This window comes from Salmo salar, chromosome 01, assembly GCF_965601325.2.
Source record: "Salmo salar chromosome 01, fSalSal1, whole genome shotgun sequence".
Classification (NCBI taxonomy): Eukaryota; Metazoa; Chordata; class Actinopteri; order Salmoniformes; family Salmonidae; genus Salmo; species Salmo salar.
The window spans coordinates 112,877,129-112,898,419 of record NC_138291.1 but is presented as its reverse complement, the minus strand read 5'-3'; the positions used below and the strand labels follow the sequence as shown (position 1 = coordinate 112,898,419).

The 21,291-nt window shown below is 41.3% G+C and overlaps 1 protein-coding gene across 1 annotated transcript; it reads right to left on the bottom strand.

Moving 5' to 3' along the window:
• Positions 1 to 1,312: 1,312 nt before the first annotated feature.
• Positions 1,313 to 18,856, bottom strand: LOC106594844 (myosin heavy chain, fast skeletal muscle). The gene is made up of 40 exons (XM_082978767.1): positions 18,828 to 18,856; positions 18,471 to 18,698; positions 17,979 to 18,125; positions 17,611 to 17,767; positions 17,345 to 17,372; positions 16,976 to 17,084; positions 16,769 to 16,861; positions 16,543 to 16,603; positions 16,285 to 16,383; positions 15,893 to 15,996; positions 14,268 to 14,406; positions 13,544 to 13,662; positions 13,227 to 13,376; positions 12,959 to 13,129; positions 12,430 to 12,733; positions 11,767 to 11,831; positions 11,586 to 11,673; positions 11,353 to 11,470; positions 11,078 to 11,201; positions 10,553 to 10,689; positions 9,638 to 9,893; positions 9,149 to 9,391; positions 8,637 to 8,813; positions 8,393 to 8,538; positions 8,113 to 8,203; positions 7,356 to 7,745; positions 7,132 to 7,258; positions 6,847 to 6,965; positions 6,505 to 6,701; positions 6,171 to 6,354; positions 5,870 to 6,035; positions 5,417 to 5,541; positions 4,195 to 4,503; positions 3,452 to 3,655; positions 3,201 to 3,326; positions 2,866 to 3,036; positions 2,477 to 2,581; positions 2,293 to 2,388; positions 1,737 to 1,868; positions 1,313 to 1,430 (listed from the first exon to the last, which is right to left on the bottom strand). Exons 2-40 carry the CDS (start codon positions 18,684 to 18,686, stop codon positions 1,410 to 1,412), a joined length of 5,814 nt encoding a protein of 1,937 aa, XP_082834893.1. The 5' UTR covers positions 18,687 to 18,698; positions 18,828 to 18,856; the 3' UTR covers positions 1,313 to 1,409.
• Between the last annotated feature and the right edge of the window lie 2,435 nt (positions 18,857 to 21,291).

Here is a 21,291-nt window from a genome sequence, read left to right as displayed (position 1 = left end):
ATAATGTCTGGTATCGTGTTTATAATGTGAATTACCGTGTTTATAATGTCTGTTACTGTGTTTATAATGTCTGGTACCGTGTTTATAATGTGAATTACCGTGTTTATAATGTCTGTTACTGTGTTTATAATGTCTGGTACCGTGTTTATAATGTGAATTACCGTGTTTATAATGTCTGAGACCCTGTTTATAATGTCAATTACCGTGTTTATAATGTGAATTACCGTGCTTATAATGTCTGGTACTGTGTTTATAATATCAATTACCCTGTTTATAATGTCAATTACCGTGTTTATAATGTGAATTACCGTGCTTATAATGTCTGGTACTGTGTTTATAATGTCAATTACCGTGTTTATAATGTCTGGTACTGTGTTTATAATATCAATTACCGTGTTTATAATGTCTGTTACCATGTTTATAATGTCTGGTACTGTGTTTATAATGTCTGTTACCATGTTTATAATGTCTGGTATCGTGTTTATAATGTGAATTACCGTGTTTATAATGTCTGTTACTGTGTTTATAATGTCTGGTACCGTGTTTATAATGTGAATTACCGTGTTTATAATGTCTGAGACCCTGTTTATAATGTCAATTACCGTGTTTATAATGTGAATTACCGTGCTTATAATGTCTGTTACCGTGTTTATAATGTCTATTATCGTGTTTGTCATGTGAATTATCGTAATTTCACCACTAGAGGGGACGAGGGAACGCTAATCATTATGAAAGTGTATATCTGCATTTCATTTGTATATGTATATATGCGCATAATCTCAGATAACCCAGAACTAAAATCTTGTGTAATTTGGTCATATGATCGATTACCATTTATTTTTACATCATCTGCCCACATTAGATTATTGTGCACATTATCTGGGACAAAATTCAAATGCAAAAAATCTGGTTTGTTGTATGCTGAGAACTTTGTTCTGAGAATTTACGCCCAATCACCAAAATGTTCTCTCTCAATTGCAACCATGGTTATGCTACCATCTTGCTTCTCCTATTTGTTTCTTATGGAAACATTTCAATTTGGGCGTGTTCATATAGGCCACTTCCCCTGAGTGTAAAGGGTTAAAACTATCATGTTGATGTTATGCATGACTATAATAGCTTAGTCTATGAATTCTATAGTTAAATTTCTCTATCATCATCCCTCAGCTGGTTACCAAAAAAAGTGACCGCTTTGTTGGGGTGTCCGCTTTGATGTTGCTTGAATCCCAGATTGCTCATTTAATTAAAGTACAGTATTTTTATGGTTTGAAAAGCTGTTTTCTGAGTAATAAGTCCACAGTCACAAAGGAAGTGTATGTAGGCCTACATGTTTTTAATCAATGATCAACATTTCACAGTGAAAATCATATTTTATGACACACAGGAAATTGATAAGACTTTGGTCTTGTTTACTCAGCAGCTTCTTTTCCCTGTAAGAAGAAAGACATAACAGAATGGATCAGTATTAATAATGAACATGATAAATATATCAACACTTGGAAATAACAGAATGGATCAAGTATTTAAGACTCAGTGCTCAGCTTGATTTTCGATTTTGAAGTACCAACTACATTTGGATTATTTAACCTGTCCTGAAATGTGTTTCTCAGAGATCCTCAACATTTGAGTGATTGTAAAAGGTCAGTATTGACCTCTGTGAAGAATGAATCATAGGTGGTGTTGATGTGGTCATGTTTGAACATGAGTCAGGTGTAGGTTTAGCAGCAGTTCTGTACCTTTCCGCTGTCGCGGCTCTTGGCTCTGAGCTTGTTGACCTGAGTCTCAGCGATGTCAGCACGCTCCTCGGCCTCCTCCAGCTCATTCTGAACCTTCCTGAACTTAGACATGTGCTGGTTGGATGCTTCCTCCTGGGTGAGGAAAAGAGAGGGAGAGCCTAACATCAGTATTGAAAGTTTGAAGCTTCAGGTAGCAATCTAACATATATTTTTTTAAGGAATTATGAGAGAGAAGGATGCTCCATTAGAGAAAGTGAGTGGTGGAACAGGGGATAAACTGCTGCTTCCAGGACCATGTGATCAAGGAGAGTCAGCACTACCACCAGACGAGCCCACGGCACAAGGCTAAATAACATTCAACACTCTCTACTTTAAATTGTTACATATAGAAAGAGTAGTCACTGTGCATACATTTCTTCAGAAATTACTTGCACTATCAACTGAGTCAATGTTGACTGACATGCAGTAGCAACACTTAAGTAAACTGAGTATAAGTTTTGTAATGTCTACTAGGTAATGTAAGCTTTCAGAGGTTTTGACTAAGTCTGTGACTCACCGCTTCCTCAGCCTGCCTCTTGTAGGCCTTCACTTTCATCTGCAGCTTATCTACCAGGTCCTGAAGTCTGCCAACGTTCTTCTTATCCTCCTCAGTCTGTGGGAGAAGTTAGAAGAATCAACAGTCCGTAGTTTAACACACAAAGCAGTGTGCTTTAGTGTGTGAAGAATGCACTTTTTCTTACCTGGTAAGTGAGCTCCTTGACTCTGCGCTCATACTTGCGGACTCCCTTGACCGCGTCTACACCTCTTCTCTGCTCGGCCTCCACCTCAGTCTCGAGCTCACGCACCTTTGTGGAAGAAATAAACGTAGGCATTTATGTGAGGTGGTGAAGTCAGGCGTAACAAATCTTTGAAAAACAGAGGAATGTTCTTCTACTGGTCAAGAAGTGTTGTCTGCTCCTATGAACTTTTACGATTTTAATTAAAGGGGTCTATAATGAAAACAACAACTTTTCATGATGTAGGTGGGTTATTAAGAGAAAAATCCATTACACAATGCCCCTGTGTATTTTTATATGATCAAATACATTTCCAATAATCTGTTTTTCAATCCACCCTGCTGTTAACTCACCCTGGACTCCAGTTTCTGGAGCTGCTTCTTGCCTCCCTTCATGGCCAGATTCTCAGCCTCATCCAGGCGGTGCTGCAGGTCCTTGACTGTGACCTCCAGGTTCTTCTTCATCCTCTCCAGGTGAGAGCTGGTGTCCTGCTCCTTCTTCAGCTCCTCGGCCATCATGGCCGCCTGGAATGGTAGTTAGTTTAATTTATGCACCAACTGGCACCAATCATAATGTCCCTCTGAGATCATCTGACCTCCTTTTGAGATCTCTGTTTAACCAGCCCAGCTACCATTGGCCTTTGGGGACAAATCTAGTTGATGTAATTGAGTAGATCATAAGGACTCACATCAGTGATGGCTTTCTTGGCCTTCTCCTCTGCGTTCCTAGCCTCCTGGACGATGTCGTCCACCTCTCCCTGCACCTGAACCAGGTCAGTCTCCAGCTTCTTCTTGGTGTTCGCAAGGCTGGTGTTCTGAAGGAGGAAACAAGGCTATTTGTTTGACTCTCAAGAGAACTTACAAGTCACAAGGCTGAAATTATGAAAATGTAAACGGTATGCTTGGTTGAGTTTCAATAGAAATGGCTTTTGACCCGTACCTGGGAGTGCAGCAGTCCGACGCGCTCGCTGGCGTCCACCAGCTCAGTCTCAGCAACTTTGCGGCCTCTCTCTGTCTGCTCCAGAGCAACTCTCAGCTCCTCAATTTCAGCCACCATCAGACCGTTTCTGCGCTCCACCATGGCTGCCTGCTCCTTCATATCCTCTGCGGCGCGGACGGCATCATCAAGGTGCAATTGGGCATCCTGGGGTACACAATTACATAGTATCATTAGACTTGTGGAAGTAGGGGCGATAGGATTGGTAATAAGGTGGAACGGGGGATAACTAGTCAGTTGTACAACTGAATGCCTTCAACTGAAATGTGTTTTCTTTATTTAACCCAACCCCTCGGAATCAGAGAGGTGCGGGGGTCTGCCTTAATCGCCATCCACGTCATCGGCGCTCAGGGAACAGTGGGTTAACTGCCTTGCTCAGGGGCAGAACAACAGATCCAGCAACCAGTTGGTTACTGGCCCAACGCTCTAACCACTAGGCTACCTGCCACCCCAGTGGGTAATAGGCATGTTCATTGGTAAACATGTCCCCAATATCCCTACTGTATATTAGTCCACTCTAATATCGCTACCTTCCTACAGTATATTAGTCCACTCAAATATCCCTACCTTCCTACAGTATATTAGTCCACTCGAGTACATTCCTCTGATCTATTATTTTCTACTGATTCACGAACAAATCCCTCTCCATGTTCAGGTTTTTGAGCCTGATGTCCCAGTCCTTTTACCTTGAGCTGTCCCTGGACGTTCCTCAGCTGTTTCTGGGCCTCAGCGGCCTGCCTGTTGGCGTGGCTCAGCTGGATCTCCATCTCATTCAGGTCTCCCTCCATCTTCTTCTTCACCCTCAGGGCGTCATTCCTGCTCCTGACCTCAGAGTCCAGGGTGCTCTGCATGGAGTCAACCACCCTCTGGCTGTTCCTCTTGATCTGCTCCATCTCCTCATCCTTCTCAGCGATCTTCCTGTCCACCTCACCCTTGATCTGGTTCAGCTCCAGCTGCACACGCAGAATCTTGGATTCCTCGTGCTCCAGTGTGCCCTGGACAAAGAGAAGCAGTCAGACGAATCAACCCTTCACTAAGCTCCGCCCCCCTTGGTTACTGTTGCAACCTCAGACAACATTTTCCTGGGAAGCCCAATTCCCCATTCAGACCACTGGATGGGGAATTACAATAATCGCAAACTGTGTTTTTATATATACAATGAAATTAAACACTACCCCTCAGGTATGTTGTGTTGGACTGTCATTACAGCTGCTTCAAAGGGAATCCTGGTAAAATTATTTTTGTAGTGTGGCTAGCCACTGAATGGCTCTGAATTCAGTGCCAGCATGCAGTCAAAGCTATAACTACTTTTGGAACTAACTAGTGGTCTCAAATTGTATCCTGAAGTTTAACGTAGATGGAAGATGTATTCATAACATGACTAACTGAGCTAACCAATGTACATGATCATATATGTTGAGAAAACAAGTTATATGGCTAGCTATCAACGTTTGGTGGTCTATGAGACAGAGCTAGCTAACCAGCTGAGTTAGAAAACAATGTAACAACAGTATAATATCGGAATCAAAAAATACTCCATCAACAGGCTCTGCCTTTCAGGAATCACATTAGAAAGTACTCCTGCTGAACTGTTCAATTATTAAACTTTTATTTTATTTTAAGAAAACTCTGTTTCTGTTTTCTTTTTCTACTGGTTTTCATGTGTTTGAAACAAGAACTTGTCCGATGTGTCCGACTCGATGACAGTTGCTATTCATTGGAGAACTGCGATTGGTTGTCCACAAATGTTAGAGTGGAGCTTAGCGAAGGGTCTGTACATTTGGATGTGCAAAACACAAGGAATTGCATATATATGACTACAATAAACACTGAACTAGGGAGCATAAGATTGTAGTTGTATTGGCTAGTGTAACACTGCTTTTCCTATCAAACAGCTGTAGTTTGTACCTCAGCCTCCTCCAGAGCGGTCTGGATCTCAGACTTCTCTGTCTCCACTGTCTTCTTGGCCTTCTCCAGCTCATGGATGCTCTTGCCAGTCTCTCCGATCTGCTCAGTCAGGTCAGATATCTCCTCTGCACACACAAACACAGGAGCTGTTTAGTCTTGCGAGATTTCCACAGTGGATATCACCAATGCACTGAAGTTTATAATGAATCATAATAACAGTTCATTCATGAACAGCACTTCATTCTGTCTTGCTAATCTAATTGCCCTCCACATCATTGGGTTGTTCAAAGGAATACCAATTACAAGTTCCAAAAATATATATATTTTAAAATGTATATAAAAATTCTGAGATGGTTTAATAGTAATTTTTTTATAATGTTGATGATTACAGTTGATTCCATTTTCAAACACTGGTCAAACATCAGGCAAAAATAACTGCTGTCAAATGCTCACGTTGCAGGTTCTTGTTCTCTCTCTTCAGAGTCTCCAGATGATCCAGAGCCTCCTCGTAGGAGTTCTTCATCTTGAAGAGTTCAGTGCTCATTGAGCGAGCCTCCTTCTGAGCTCCTTCCAGCTCAGCCTGGCCCTCCTCATACTTCTGCTTCCACTCTGCCAGAACCTGGGGAAATCCATGGGATTTTCATTACAACTCATTGAAAGAGTTTTGAATCAGAAATATGCTACAATAATACTACATCTGATCAAATAGCAGACAGGAAATATCAAAACTAGAGTGAGGTTTATAAATGTTCACCTTGTCAAAGTTCCTCTGCTTCTTGTCAAGGTTGGCGGCCATGGCGTTGGCTCTCTCAACGTCAATCATGAGGTCCTCCACCTCTCCCTGCAGTCTCTGCTTGGTCTTCTCCAGGGAGGCGCACTTTGAGTTGGTCGCCTCAATGGTCTCCTCAGCCTCCTGCAGACGCTGGGCCAGCTTCTTCCTGTTGAAAATCAGAGGGTGGTGTTATGGTGCATCATTTGTTGAGAAACAAATGTTGCACTACATATTGAAGTAACATTTTCTCAGATCCCACTACCACCCTCACCATCCACACCGTTTATTACAGTTTTTATTATTGTGTGCAACTCACTTGGCCTCCTCCAGCTCCTCTGTGCGTTGGATGGCATCAGTTTCATACTTAGTCCTCCACTGAGCCACCTCACTGTTGGCCTTGGACATGCCGCGTTGCAGCTCTGCCTTGGCCTCCTGCTCCTCTTCAAACTGCTCTCTCAGGAGGTCACAGTCATGGCGGGCAGACTGGACACCATGGGCCAGTGCATTTTTAGCCTGTGAGAGAAAAACAAAGACAAAGAGAGATTAGAGAGGGAGAGTAAAACAAATGACAGTAGAAGTCTCTGAGGGTGGCGTAGAAAGTCTATATGTAGAGAAAGCTCTAAACTGTGGCAGGTGGTATCCATTTTGGGTCCCTTACCTTGACCTCCTCCTCAATCTGTCTCTTCAGCTCCTCCACCTGCTGGGTGAAGGCTTGTTTGCCTCTGGTCAGTTGAGACACCAGGGCTTCCTTCTCCTCCAGCTGGCGGCCAAACTCACCTGCAGGAAGAGAGGGACATCTTCTTATGGGGACTCTCCAAGATTGAAATTGTATTTTGAGGTATCATAGGGCAGAAACTATGTAGACTGAATTTACAGCCCTCAACATGTTATTGTGTACTACTGAGGTGAACTATATTGGTTTGTTGTTCATTGTTGATGGTACCATTTTCTGTCAGGAGTCTGGCCCTCTGTCCGCTGATGTCGTTGACCTGGCGAGCATTCTCATCATTCTTAGTCTTGATCTCACTCAGCTGGTCCTCAAGAGTACGGCACATCTTCTCCAGATTGCCCTGTTAGTGAAACATATGGGACTGTCAACTTCAGTTTATTGAATGGTAATGTAGTTGACCCTCCTCAACACTGCTTGACCAAAACTTCACTACTCACCTTAGCCTTGGCGACAGCCTCCATGTTGCTGGAGAGGTCATCAATCTCCATCTTGTATTCACTCTTCTCCTTCTCCAGCTTCTGTTTGACGCGCTGCAGGTTGTCGATCTGCTCCCCGAGCTCAGCCACACTGTCGGCCTGCTTCTTGCGCAGAGCAGCGGCTGTGGCCTCATGCTGCAGGGTGGACTCTTCAAGATCACGACGCAGCTTCTGGAACTCAGCCTCGCGCTTCTTGTTCATCTCAATCTGAGCAGCAGTGGCGCCTCCGGCCTCCTCCAGTCTCTCGCTGATCTCCTCAAGTTCCCTGGAGAGATCGGCCCTCTGCTTCTCAACCTTAGCCCTGGCAGCACGCTCAGCCTCAATTTCCTCCTCCAGCTCCTCAATACGGGCCTAGAACAGGGGGTAGGAGCAGGGGGAATGAACACTACAATACAGTTGAAACATTTGAACCTCACTACATAATAATAGTATGTACTGTATATTTAGTATAAATGTGTTATTACATAGCCAGTTACACTAACATATTTACTATATTCATTTGACAGTGTCCCATTAGACAGTGTCCCATTAGACAGTGTCCCATGCAGGAACCAAACTAACAACGGTAAGAAGCAACATCTTTACATAGAAAGAAGCACCAGCAAGAAGCACCATCTTCCATCTTACTGAGCCATCGGAATCCACCAGAAAGAATATGTGCTACCAGAAGAATGTGTCAGTTATTTTCCTGTACTGGACTTTAGATCCTGTACTGTACCTGCAGTTCCTTGATCTTCTTCTGCAGCTGAGCTCCCAGAGACTGCTCATCCTCTATCTTGCTGAGGAGCTGGGTGGTCTCAAACTCCTTCCTAACAAATACAAACACGTTGATTACAAAGTTTGTTTAGGTTAGACAGTGTAAAGGGAGCCTATATTACCATTCACTTTGCTTGTAAGAATCACATACAGTCTAATTCATAATTACAAGAATGAGCCAAGAAGAACCATTATGTTGATCAAGATGGCAGGGAACACTGTAGTAATTTATTTGTGTTTACTTCTTGATTTTCTCATCAGACTGCTGCTTGTCATTCTCCAGGTCCATTATGGACTCCTGGGCCAGTTTCAGATCTCCTTCCAGCTTTCTCTTGGCTCTCTCAAGGTCCATACGGAGCTTCTTCTCTTGCTCCAGAGAACCCTCAAGCTACAAGATAAAAACACACATATATTGGTCAAATCTAAACAACTGTAGATAATATCATCTTACATTCTATCATGTCCAAAATGTCAAACTCCACTCACGTCGTCCACTTGCTGTTCCAGCTTGGTCTTGGCCTTGGTCAGAGTGTTGACTTTGTCCTCCTCTGCCTGCAGGTCATCCAGTGTCTGCTGGTGGGCCTCTTGGAGGGCTTTCTTCTCCTTGGTCAGCTTGGCAACACTCTCATCCATAGACGCCATCTCCTCTGTCAGGTTTTTAACCTGAAAACGGCCACAACAAATGTAGTCTTTGGTCACTTCAACATAAATGGGAGAATTAGTTAAATGTATAATAGAAATGTGTCAACAAGTTCTGTACTATAGATTCAACACTAGATGGCACTGTACTCCATGCCAGTGTACTGAATGGAAATCATAAACGAGGGGGGAGCAGAACATGAAATGATTGTGGGGAGTACACCACAACTGAAAATCCACTATTTTTTTTCTTTCTTTTTTTCCTGCACCCACAAAAAGCCTTTAATTCCAATTCTGTTGAGCCATGTTTTGAGTTGATTGTTCTTTGGATTATTGTTTGGTTAGACTGTCTACCAGACCTTGTTTTCAGTGGCGTGCTTCTCCTTCTCCACTTTGGCCAAGGTGAGCTCCAGGTCATCAATGTCCTTCTTCAGCTCAGAGCACTCATCCTCCAGCTTCCTCTTCTTGGCAGTCAACTCAGCATTCATCTCCTCCTCATCCTCCAGCCTCTCAGTCGTCTCTTTGAGTTTGGCCTCCAGCTGGATCTTGCTCTTGATGAGCCCCTCACACCTTTCCTCAGCATCGTTCAGATTCTCTGAATCCTGGTTTCAGAACAGGAGAAAAAAATCCGTAGCCTCACTTTGTGTATCAAAATATAGACTTCATTTAGTCCAACAGGTCAGAGCGACTCAATTTAAATGTATGAAATATAAATATATACCATGGGCAATTTCTTGAGTTAGCCACAGTGTGCGTGTGTTCGTATGTACAGATGTGTGTGCGATTGTGTTCGTGTCTGTGTACTTGTGTGTCTAAATGTGCTTTGATGGGGGCTGTTGCTCACTCACAGATGCGACTTGAAGCGCCAGGTCATTCTTCTCCTGCACCATGGCCACCATCTTCTCCTCCAACTCCTTCTTCTTGGCCAGAGCCTTGGCCAGGTCCGACGTCATCTTCTCATAGTTCTCCTTCATGTTGGCCAGCTCCTTCTCAGTCTCAGCGCTCTGCAGCAGAGGCTTGATCTTGAAGTACAACTTCATCCATGGCCAGGTTTTCACATTCATGAATGAACGGATGTTGTACTGGATGGTGAAGATGGAATCTCTGGTCCACAGAAAGGATAGAGTGACATGGTGAGTGACATGGTGAGTGACATGGTGAGTGACATGGTGAGTGACATGCTTAAAGATCTCCTCCAGTGTTTTCTTTTTACTTTTCCAGTGGAAAACGATATCCAAGTATAAATACAGTAAAGTACACACACTAAAGGGTAAAAATATATGTTTTGAAGAAAATAGTTATTTTTGTTTATACAACTGCAAACTTCAAGGAGTAGGGCATTCCCATTATTCCTTAACAGTAAAAGTAAAAAATAAAATCACTGGATGACTTCTTTAAAGCTACATTCTGCGATTCGAAGAATAACAAAACGGGGACTCCACCACTTTTTGAATACAGCTGAGGAATGGGGCTAGGGAAATGTAATCCCTCTTAAACTTATATACAGCGCTCTAGATGAAAGGACTGACAGGTAATGTTAAGATCATGAGGCATTTCATATTATTCCAGAATGAATGGGTAAATATTACTTATTTAAATAACAATTGAACAGCTTGCTAAATCCCAAACTGCTGCTTTAATAGAATATTATAACATGCACTTTCTCATCCTGAACAACTCACAGCATATTCACTATGTAATCATTATACATTAAATACAGGTGGTTGACAGAATTGTTTCCCAAGATGTCTACTCTTCCTCACCTCCTCTCCATCATCTTGGTGAACTCTCTCCTCATGAGGAATCCACGGCTGAGAGCCTGGACCATGCCGACCAGAGAGGCCAGCTTCTCATCTCTCATCTCCTCCAGGACACCCAGCAGACCGGCTTTGAAGAACACCTGACACAGGTTGACATGGTCAATTATGGAACCAGTCAGGTGGTAACAGATAGAAAGGGTGAATCAAAAGAGAGGAACCAAACCACTAGATTGATTTGAACAACATAAACATTGTAATCCTTACAAACAAACCATGGGATAGGTTGTTTATGAGTTGTAGGTTATTGTATAGTTGTAGATTAATAATGTACACTGACATAGATAACTGCAGACATACCATTCTGACATAAAGCACAAGATAATTAATTGAGTACAATGTTTCTTCACGTTTTTAAGAAATAATAAAAAGATGGATAGATCAAATGGAGAGACATTGAATGGTTAGAGTTTACATCATCATTGAAGTTGTGTTTTATTGTTAGCTTTTGCTGGGTGGTATTTGACTGACCTTGGTGTGTCCAAACTTGTAGTCCTCGTGATTCACATCAATGGACCCAAGCAGCTTCTCAGAAGCCTTCTTGTTGTCCATGAACTGGCCCTCAGGGATGACACTGGCATTCAGTACTTTGTACCTGAATCAGGAGAAATGTCAAGTTGTAATAGGTTGGTTATATTACGTAAAATAAAAAGGCTATTCTGATGTTGGGATAACCCTTAGAGAAGATATTTCTCTGTGTGTGTGTGTGTGTGTGTGTGTGTGTGTGTGTGTGTGTGTGTGTGTACCTCTGCTTGAAGTCAGCATAGATGATTCTGCTGGGGAAGCCCTTTCTGCAGATCCTGATACCCTCCAGAACACCATTACACCTGAGCTGGTGGATAACCAGGAAGTTCTCCATCAGACCTGGTAACACAAACCAAGTTTCTTTAAATACTCATAAACAGGTTCAAGATTGGTTTGTTAATGTTACTGATACGGTACTGACAAGATGTCATATTTAACTCAACATCTATTGTACCTGGAGTCTTTGACTCGTTGGGGATCAGGCAGCGTACAAAGTGAGGATGAGTGCTCCTCAAGTTGGTCATCAGCTTATGTAAGTTCTCCTGTAAGAGGGTTACAAACCATGTTCTCAGAAATCATTTCTGATTATCAGTACACCTTTTGAAGGACTGAATATCCACATTTTAAAAGCTCACCCTGAACTGGGAGGACACAGTCTGCATGGAACCACCCTTCTTCTTGCCTCCTTTCTTGGTTGTATCTGTTGTAATGGAGAAAAGTTCAATATAAATGAGAGAATCTCAGGTTAACTTCACACTTATCTTAATGCAAATGCTGCCAATGAGATTGTGTAAAATAACACCTATTGTATGAGGAAATATTATTTTTTTCACCTTAATTTAACCTAGTAAATCACCCTTAGAAATTGTGATACATTTAAAGCAGCAATCAGCATTTGAAACAATAACAAAGCATTCTCTCTGCCCCTGTTTCGATAAAAAACGGAGAGATGGGGCTGGAGAAACATAACCACTCCAATTTATAGACAGAGCTATGTATTCAAGGACTGACTATTCATGATATCAAAATGATTGTTTAAAACCATGTTTTGAGGCTGTAAAGTGCATGTTCCCCTTTACTTTGCTTACAAAAATAAGAGTAAAAGCTTCTATTTCGGCTTCTAATGGGGTACAACGGCTGATGTTCTTGAAGAAAGTTATTTCCTTCTAGAATGAATGGGTACATATCTTTATAAGTCCACAAATCGATGTAGCAACTGCAGACTGACCCTTTAAAGAAAATGGGACTGAGTTGTAACTAGTTCTTCATGAAATCTTTTGATGTGCTGCTAGTCTTACCCTCAGGTGGGGCAGCGACATACAGGGTAGCCATCAGTTTGACTGAGGACTTCCCGTACAGCTGAAGAACTGAGTCGTTCAGAGGATCCTTGTTCTTCTCCAGCCAGCCAGTGATGTTGTAGTCCACAGTGCCGGCGTAGTGAACCAGGGAGAAGTGGGCCTCTGCCTTGCCTTTGGCAGGCTTGGGCTTCTCAAACGCTTTGGTTTTGCCAAGATGCTGGGCGTACAGCTTATCCTTGAAAGTTGTGTCTGAAGACTTGGGGAACATGCACTCCTCTTCAAGGATGGAGAAGATGCCCAATGGCTTTACGAAAAGAGATGCACATCAAATTAGTGATATTTACATTTAGGATCACATTTATTCTTTTAGCAAACAAGCTATTATCAGAGTATCTTCATTTAGGGGCCCATAATAGGAAACATTTTGAGTTCTCAACAGTCAGATACGTTGTACCATGTGATAATATCTCACACCACTCCATTTGAGCTTTGCTGTTGAGGTCCATTATAATCCTGACAGACACTTTACCTTCTCAATAAGCTCAATGCAGGCAGCCAAGTCCATGCCGAAGTCAATGAAGGCCCAGACAATTCCCTCCTTCTTGTACTCCTCTTGTTCCAGGACGAACATGGTGTGGTTGAAAAACTGTTGCAGTTTCTCATTGGTGAAGTTGATGCACAGCTGCTCCATGCTGTTGTACTGTTGATGGAATTTCAGAAGGGATCATTTTATCATCATACAAGGCTGTAATCCCTCTCAATCACAACTAATTGTCTTGTTCTGGTCTCAGACTCACATCAAAGATCTCAAACCCGGCAATGTCGAGCACACCGATATAGAACTGCCTTGGATTCTTGGTGTCCAACATCTCGTTGATACGGATGACCATCCACAAGAACATCCTCTCATAGATGGACTTGGCCAGAGCCGAGACTGAGTTATTAACCTGCAATGATAATACCTCAAATGAATACATGAGATATTGACCATGTCTAGTGATAAGGTGAAAAGAGCTTGGGGAAAACAACATCACTATTCAAAACAAGCAATGCACTCGCCCCAAAATATTTCTGGTGCTCAGAAAATGGTAGATGCCGTGTTTGGCCATCGTACCTGAGGTACAGTTTGTCCCTTGGTCACATACTCGTTGCCGACCTTCACTCTGGGGTAGCACAGAGCCTTCAGCATCTCAGCTGAGTTCAGGCCCAGCAGGTAGCCGATTTTATCAGCCACTGGAGAGAGAACCAACAACAACAGACTCAGAAACACAATATCACTTGATTCTGATTTCACACTGACAAAAGGGTTCGGCCAAGTTTTTGGGGGGCTAGGTTTTGATTTGAACCCACATCCATAATTTTAAATAATTTCTGGAGGTTGGAATTTGGTCTCCATAAATTATCTCCTGCCGGACTTTGATGAGGCACTGTCTGTCTTACATTTTGTATTTCTATGTTTGGGAGTGGGACTAATGCTCTACATATTGTATATCTATGTTTGGGACTGGGAATAGTTATAATGCTCTACATATTGTATATCTATGAGTGGGACTGGGAATGGTTATAATGCTCTACATATTGTATATCTATGAGTGGGACTGGGAATGGTTATAATGCTCTACATATTGTATATCTATGTGTGGGACTGGGAATGGTTATAATGCTCTACATATTGTATATCTATGTTTGGGACTGGGAATGGTTATAATGCTCTACATATTGTATATCTATGAGTGGGACTGGGAATGGTTATAATGCTCTACATATTGTATATCTATGTGTGGGACTGGGAATGGTTATAATGCTCTACATATTGTATATCTATGTTTGGGACTCACCCTCTGTGCTGTCTGGCTCAGCCTGCTCCTCACGCTGCTTCTGCTTGAATTTCATGTTGCCATGGTGCAGTACAGCTCCTGTCAGCTTGTAGATGCTATTTTTCTCATCATTAGTGAAGCCCAAGATTGTAATGGCATCCTGGCATTAGACAGGAAGCACAACAGTGATGAACTGAACGGTAGTTTTCTCACATACAGTACACTACAGTTCTGTGCTCTCAGCAGAACAAATGGGATGGATTCATTTGACTGGCTTCTCAGATCCAGATGATTACACTTGACCAACACTGGTAGATGACAGCACAAAAGACTTAAATTTTAGATTAGAGATTGACACGGGAACAGGACTCCCGCGGGTTTTTGCGGGTCCTGCGGGATTCTGGCAGGAATGGGAGTGAAGTTCTAGAATCAAGTTCTGACAGGATGGGACAGGATCAACAGTCCACAGGAGCTGGCAGTACATGAATAGTTATAAACATCGTTTTTTGGGTGGAAATATGTAATGTGTGGAGTATTTCATTAAAAAAACTTTTAAAAAACGAAATACGTTGTAATTTCCCCCTCCCCTTCTGTCGGTTCACCCTCGCGCCTCACTCCAGTTGTAGCCAGTCACAACGCTACCTCAGATGCCAACCTACGTTAGTAGGCTAAATGACGAAGCCTTCAGTAGAGGAATTGCAACATCTTGTTGCAGCCAAGGACCCATCACTAACACTAACATTAGAGCCAAGGAAAGAGAGATGTTTTAGTTACATTTCATGGGCTTGTCTCTGACAATGACGGAACCTAGTACATGGCTTGTAAAAAAAAAATGCTGCGGTGAATTCAAATATGCTACCAACAAGAGAGCGGGACATGCGGCCTGATGCCGCAAAGCTGCTCTCCTACCAACAACTTTATCGTCAAGCCGGATTGTTCGTGTATTTAACTAAACCCATGCCGTATGAGCTGAAGAGTGAAATAAAAATGTATTGACTTATGCAGTAATGCCCGCTCAGGTTTATGTTCATGTTGTAAATGTTATTGTGTTGTAAATGTTGATGTGCGGCAGTGCTCAGCTGTAGGTTACTGTGGTCTGTCCTCATCCTCCAGCTTTAATTCATCTACAACCACATATCACAGTCGCGTATTGCATTACTGAAATCATTTAGCATACTTCCTAAACAAACACAATAGCCTACATACTGTATTTCTGTGCGCACAAAAATGAGCACTGGACGGGTCAACACTGATTTTTTTTATCCGGAAGGGACAGGAAAGTTCAAGGGTTGTAGAACTGTTGTTGGATCAGGACAGTACAGGAAAAACATTGACAGGACAAGATGGGAAAGGAATGAATTTTCACTCCCGTATCAACCTCTATTTTACCCAGTTCCACAGGGACTTAGTGACAATCTCTTGTGGATGTCTTACATGTACAGTACGTGCCTCAAGGTGAAGTGTGAAGGCATGAAGAGTTCCTTGAGGCACATGCCTAACTAACACAAGGCATTTAGAATCAAACAAAACAAAATACATGATAATTCCCTGCTGCCACCAAGTTGGAATTGAACAGTGCATTAAGTGTGTATGGTGGTCCTACCCATTACATATATAAAATATGATTAACCCTTTGTTTGACTCACGTCTGTGGCATCCAGCTCTTCCTTGTCGTTGATGCTGGCCACTGTGATCTGACCCTGGCTGCACATGGGGAAGTCGTAGGGGTTGGTGGTGATGAGTGACATTTCTATGGACAACAGAGAATGTCTTGTCAGTTAAATCTCTTAGATTTCTGCTGTCCTACCTTTACAGTATCTTGCTCTCCTTTACCCAATAGATGGACTCAAGGATGTAGTATACAATAAATAGCATCAACTGAGACTCGTGGACTAGTGCATCACAGTCCATTTCTTGATACATTTTTCCCAAAGACCTGACCCATATCTAGATGCCTTGTTACCATGGATTTACTCACTGTAATAGTATTTCTAATGGAGGGAGGAAACATTCCCCCTGAACCTTTACTTTGCCTTACCAATAATCTCAGGTTTGTGATTGGTCATCATCTGGAAGAAGATGTGGTAGCCTCTCTCATCGGGAAGCTGGAAGGACACTCTGGACTTCTCTAGCAGGTCTGAGAGAGAAAGAGAGAGAGATTGACACAAAGAGAGAAAGAGAAACAGAGAGAGAGAGAGAGAACATGAGATAAAATTAATAATATGATGATATGCTCTCCGAAAAAGAATCTGTGTGAATTTAGTAAAGAATTGAGAAACAATGAAAATCAACTCACAGGTCTCAATGTCAGCTTTAGCCAGTTTGCTACCTTGGAAGTGAATCCTGATGAATTTACCCTAAAATAAAGCATGGGGGTTAGAAAGAGGTTCACTAAATACATCTAACATTTTACTTTGATATACCCCTTTAAATGTTACCGTTTGTTGGACATCTATTGATACAACAAAAGGGAAATACTGAAGTACATAAGGTCACTTTCCCAGTATGCCCTTCATACTTACAAAGCGAGACGAGTTGTCGTTCCTCACTGTCTTGGCATTACCGTAAGCCTCCAGCAGAGGGTTAGCAGCAATGATCTGATCCTCAAGAGACCCCTGATTGAGACAAACACAAGTTGCTCAGAAACTGGTAAAGTACTAAAGTTAGTTATTCTCGATTGCTTGATCACAGCCCATCAAACTGAAATGTGTTAGAAAGGAACAACCTACCTGCATTTTGTTAGGGTCTACTTCCTTCTTGGCACCAGACACTGCAATGGTGGCAAAGTACTGGATGACACGCTTGGTGTTGACAGTCTTTCCTGCACCGGATTCTCCACTGGTTAATGACAGAGAAACAGGGGTTTTAGTAACATGTTTGAGTGTCAGATTGGCTTTCACTAAGAAATAACATTGAAAAATACACTGTTGACCTGTTTTCTTTCATAAGTAAATCATTAACAAATATCCCCATCCATCGACTCATTCTTATGCATAGCCTAATCCATTCATAATGTCATGTATTTTCATCACACCCAAGTGACACAACATATTACAGTAGAAACCCTTTCTCAAGTGAGATTTTAGTAAACAACTTACGTAATCAGGACGGACTGGTTCTCCTGGTCTGTAACAAAACAACATATTGATTATCATACTCAAGCAACATTATGGGGACATTATTGAATTCATAGCATCATCATGGATTTAATTTTGGAACATTTTCCATTCAAGGCCAGTGTAATCAGTTTTACCAGCAAACTGTTCTAACATAGACTAGAAAACAGTAGATACCTCTCTAAAACATATTTTAACTTCCATCCATCCATCCATCCATCCATCCATCCATCCATTAGAGCTCATACCAATCTGCATGAACTGAAAGGCGTTGTCAGAGACGGAGAAGATATGGGGTGGAGCCTCCATCCTCTTCTTCCCTCTGTAGGCGTTAACAACCTCCATGTCGTACACAGGAAGCCACTTGTAGGGGTTCACCGTGGCACAGAACAGCCCAGAGTAGGTCTGGATGAAAGACAATAAATTCAATTAGGGGATTAGAAAAATCAGATTGACATTTACCTGGATTTATGTGAGGATGTGGGTGTACTATGGTATAGTAATGTAGGTCTACTGTATTGGTATGTTTTGGTTTCTACCATTACTTTATGTGTAGTACTGTATGTGTGTATCTCATGTTCAAGTACGTGTGTGTATGTTTATACAGGTATCTTACATAGATCATCCATGCTGCATAACGCTCTTTGAGGTTATACAACACAGAGGCTTCATTCAGGTAGGTCATCATGGCCATGTCCTCAATCTTATCGTACTTAGGGGGGTTCATCTCATAGACATCTGCTTCTTTGAACTCTTTTCCTTCCTGAAACAGTCAGAAATCTAGATTATACACAGATCAAACTGGACAGGACTGAATGCTTTTAAAAACAAATATTAAAATAAAACTGTATACCCCCATCTAATCCAACTACTTTGTTATCAACCATTGACACACATGGTGATTCTTAACTAGTCAGTATAGAAAATTCAATGCCAATTTTAAATAGCAGCGATAAAAAGGATGTGTTTGAAGGTTATATTCTGCTTACAAAAAAAACTAAGAAATGCTTATTAATCAATCTTTTTTTACTTAATTAATTTTGACAATTGGCATGATAAAAATGAAAACAGTGTGCACAATCTTAAATTATTTTCAAATCAGGCTTACCTCCTTAGTGCCGTTAGGATTCGTGACTGTCACAGTACACTTTCCATTGGCCCTTGCAGTGACCAAACCCTTAAGGTAAAGCTCCTTGGTGTCTGCGACATAGCAGGCGTTCTTTGAATCAAAGGGTGCAGTTTGTGCCTCCATCCTCTCCTTCTCAGGCTTACGGAGGTATATGGCAGCCTTGCCGTAGATTTGCATCTCAGCGTCCGTACTCATGGTGACGGATCACTAGGAAAGAGATGAAACAAGAAACTTGATTGACTCTGTGGAGCTTCCTCCACAGTCAACAGAGTTGTGAGTGGTTTCTCTCACAGAACATTTGTCACTTTTCTTATGAATGCTCAAACTATGTCTCACCTTATTTTTCCCCTTCTACAGATGAATTTGTACTTCTTGGAGAACCCTGGGAAACATTAGGGTCTTGGGAATAAGTCTAAAGCATTATCATTTAGCCCTCGGAGGGCCAGAAAACATCATTCAACTCAATCATGACAGCCTTGTCCAATTAAACTACAGGTGCAACTGGTAACTTTCATTTTCCTCGTTGCAATTGACTGTATTACACATTCTGACAAGAATTCAAATAAATACCCCTGCAAACCCAGTTATATTATAAACCAACCCCATAATTTACAAACAACAGGAGCACCACTTTTGACCGTAAATGAAAGTAACAGATTTGAATAGAAAACACATTTAAAGTTAAACACAATAAATAAATAAAACATTTTAAATCAATGCCACTTGATTGCACGTTTAAAATCTAACAAAACACATGTAAGATTCAGAGCACACAAAATATTGGCAAATGTAAACATGTGAAGAGGTGGAGAGAGTCTTACCACAGAGGAAGAAGGTGTCTGACTTATGGATGCTGGGGTCTCTGCCTGCTTATATCTGGTTGAAACTGCCAACCAAGCAAAAGTTAATTATGGACCACTCTGGCAAAGGAAATGGATTGGATGAGAGACCTACGTATTTCTGTGTCTTACTAGCGCCACCAAATTGCAGGAGAACCACACTCCCATTAAATTCCTTTTTAATGAAATATTTTTTTTCTGAATTGAATTTCACTGAATTTACGTAAATTAGATCAAATCAAATGTTATTTGTCACATGCGCCGAATACAACAGGTGTAGCCCTTACAGTGAAATGTTTACTTACAAGCCCTTAACCAACAATGTAGTTTTAAGAAAGAAAATTGTGAAGTAAAAAAATAGATAAGAATAAAATAATAATAATTATGACAATATCAATATGACAATAATTATGACACTCCAATACTGTAATGACACTACAATTGTAATAAAAATATAATCTTACTTAATTTAGTTTAATTTTTGTGGCATTAATCCTTATCAACAACTTTCTTTATATTTCAAAAATATATACTATATTTTGCTTTCAAACACATCTAAACTGTCTCCTCAGTCACCTCATGCTTGTGAAGGAGTTGGCCATTACTTCGTGCTTTGCTTAGTTTGCTTTGTCACCCTGGTAAAATTATATTGCAAAAATGATTTTAAAGCTACAACAGAAACATTTAGGCTTTCAATTACAGCTCATAAAAGTGTTAAATCAACTGTGTAGTTATTTATCTACAGTTTGATCTATTGAAGATGCTGCAGGAGCTTTTAATCGTCTCACATTTCAGTTGTCTAAAACGGTCCAGGAGGATTCTTAAGGTTTACATAACATCAGTAGAGTATTTAAATCATCTTATCCACTCATATTTCTGACAGCCATGTAGCTGGCTCAAACTTTTATTACACTCTGAGGTAAACCGTTTAGCAGCTGGCTTCTATAAAACTGCTTTAAAATGAATAAGGGATAGTTACAATAAAGTAACAGATTCCTTTCCATTTCCATTACATTTCAATTAATCCTTTACAATACAGTTTTAATATCTTTCTAACAGACAGCTCTAGCAACTTGTGAGGGAACCACCATCAGCAGAGACATTTCTTTAAACTATTATTAATACATGTAATTCAGCAATGTAATGCACACACACTAGATGTTAATGTATTTTATTGTATGTAAATTGTAAAGTCTTTTGTCTGTAATGTATTTTTTGGTTATGTATCGGACTCCAGTAAGACTATCTGTCACCATTGGCGTCGGCCAATAGGGATCCTAATAAATCAAATCAGGAAGTTCTTCTTTCAAGTCAGGCATTTCACATTCTTTAATATCTATCTCATCTTTGCTGTTATCAAACCTCTGCATTTAATAGTCGTTTAAATGTTCTTTGTGTCTAATATGGTGCAGCCATATTAATGTTCAATAGCGTGAAACCTTAGACAGGGCCGGCCCTAGCCTTTTGGGGCCCTAAGCGAGATTTGGGCCTTAGTGGAAGTCATGGCCCCAAGGACATGCCCTGCGTGCCCGGCCGGTTTAGGCCATGATTACTACGAGTTTAGATAGCTGGCTAGATTAATTTACCAATCTAAAACATGGCTAATTCAGTGACTGTCAGTGACTGATATAAGAACAGAAATCTGCTGATACACAACCAAATTGCACCTTGTGTGCTCTACCATTCTATCTCTGCTGGATGCACAAGTTGAGCAGGGGGCTGACCATCTGTAAGGACCATCAAGGCCTTTTAATTTCTTGGACTGTGTTCTAGTCTTCACTGCAGCCAAGGTTTATTGTTTGGTATATCTGCCAACATTTCCTAAATCTGGCACCGATGCCACTGTTATTAGTCAGAATATATTTACTTGGCGTGTTTGTGGGTGGAGAGAACATCAACACCATGCAGACTAAGAGTTTATGACATTCAAGTTATTTTAATGTGCAAAGATCTGGCATGAC

Coding starts and splice junctions, on each gene's coding strand:
- LOC106594844 (XM_082978767.1), bottom strand. CDS start 18,686: ATGAGTACGGACGCTGAGATGCAAATCTACGGCAAGGCTGCCATATAC. Junction 8,204..8,392: donor TCTGATGAGAAAATCAAGAA/GTAAACACAAAT, acceptor TGTATTTGTTAG/GAAGGAGTTTGAGACCACCC. Junction 3,327..3,451: donor TCGGACTGCTGCACTCCCAG/GTACGGGTCAAA, acceptor TTCCTCCTTCAG/AACACCAGCCTTGCGAACAC.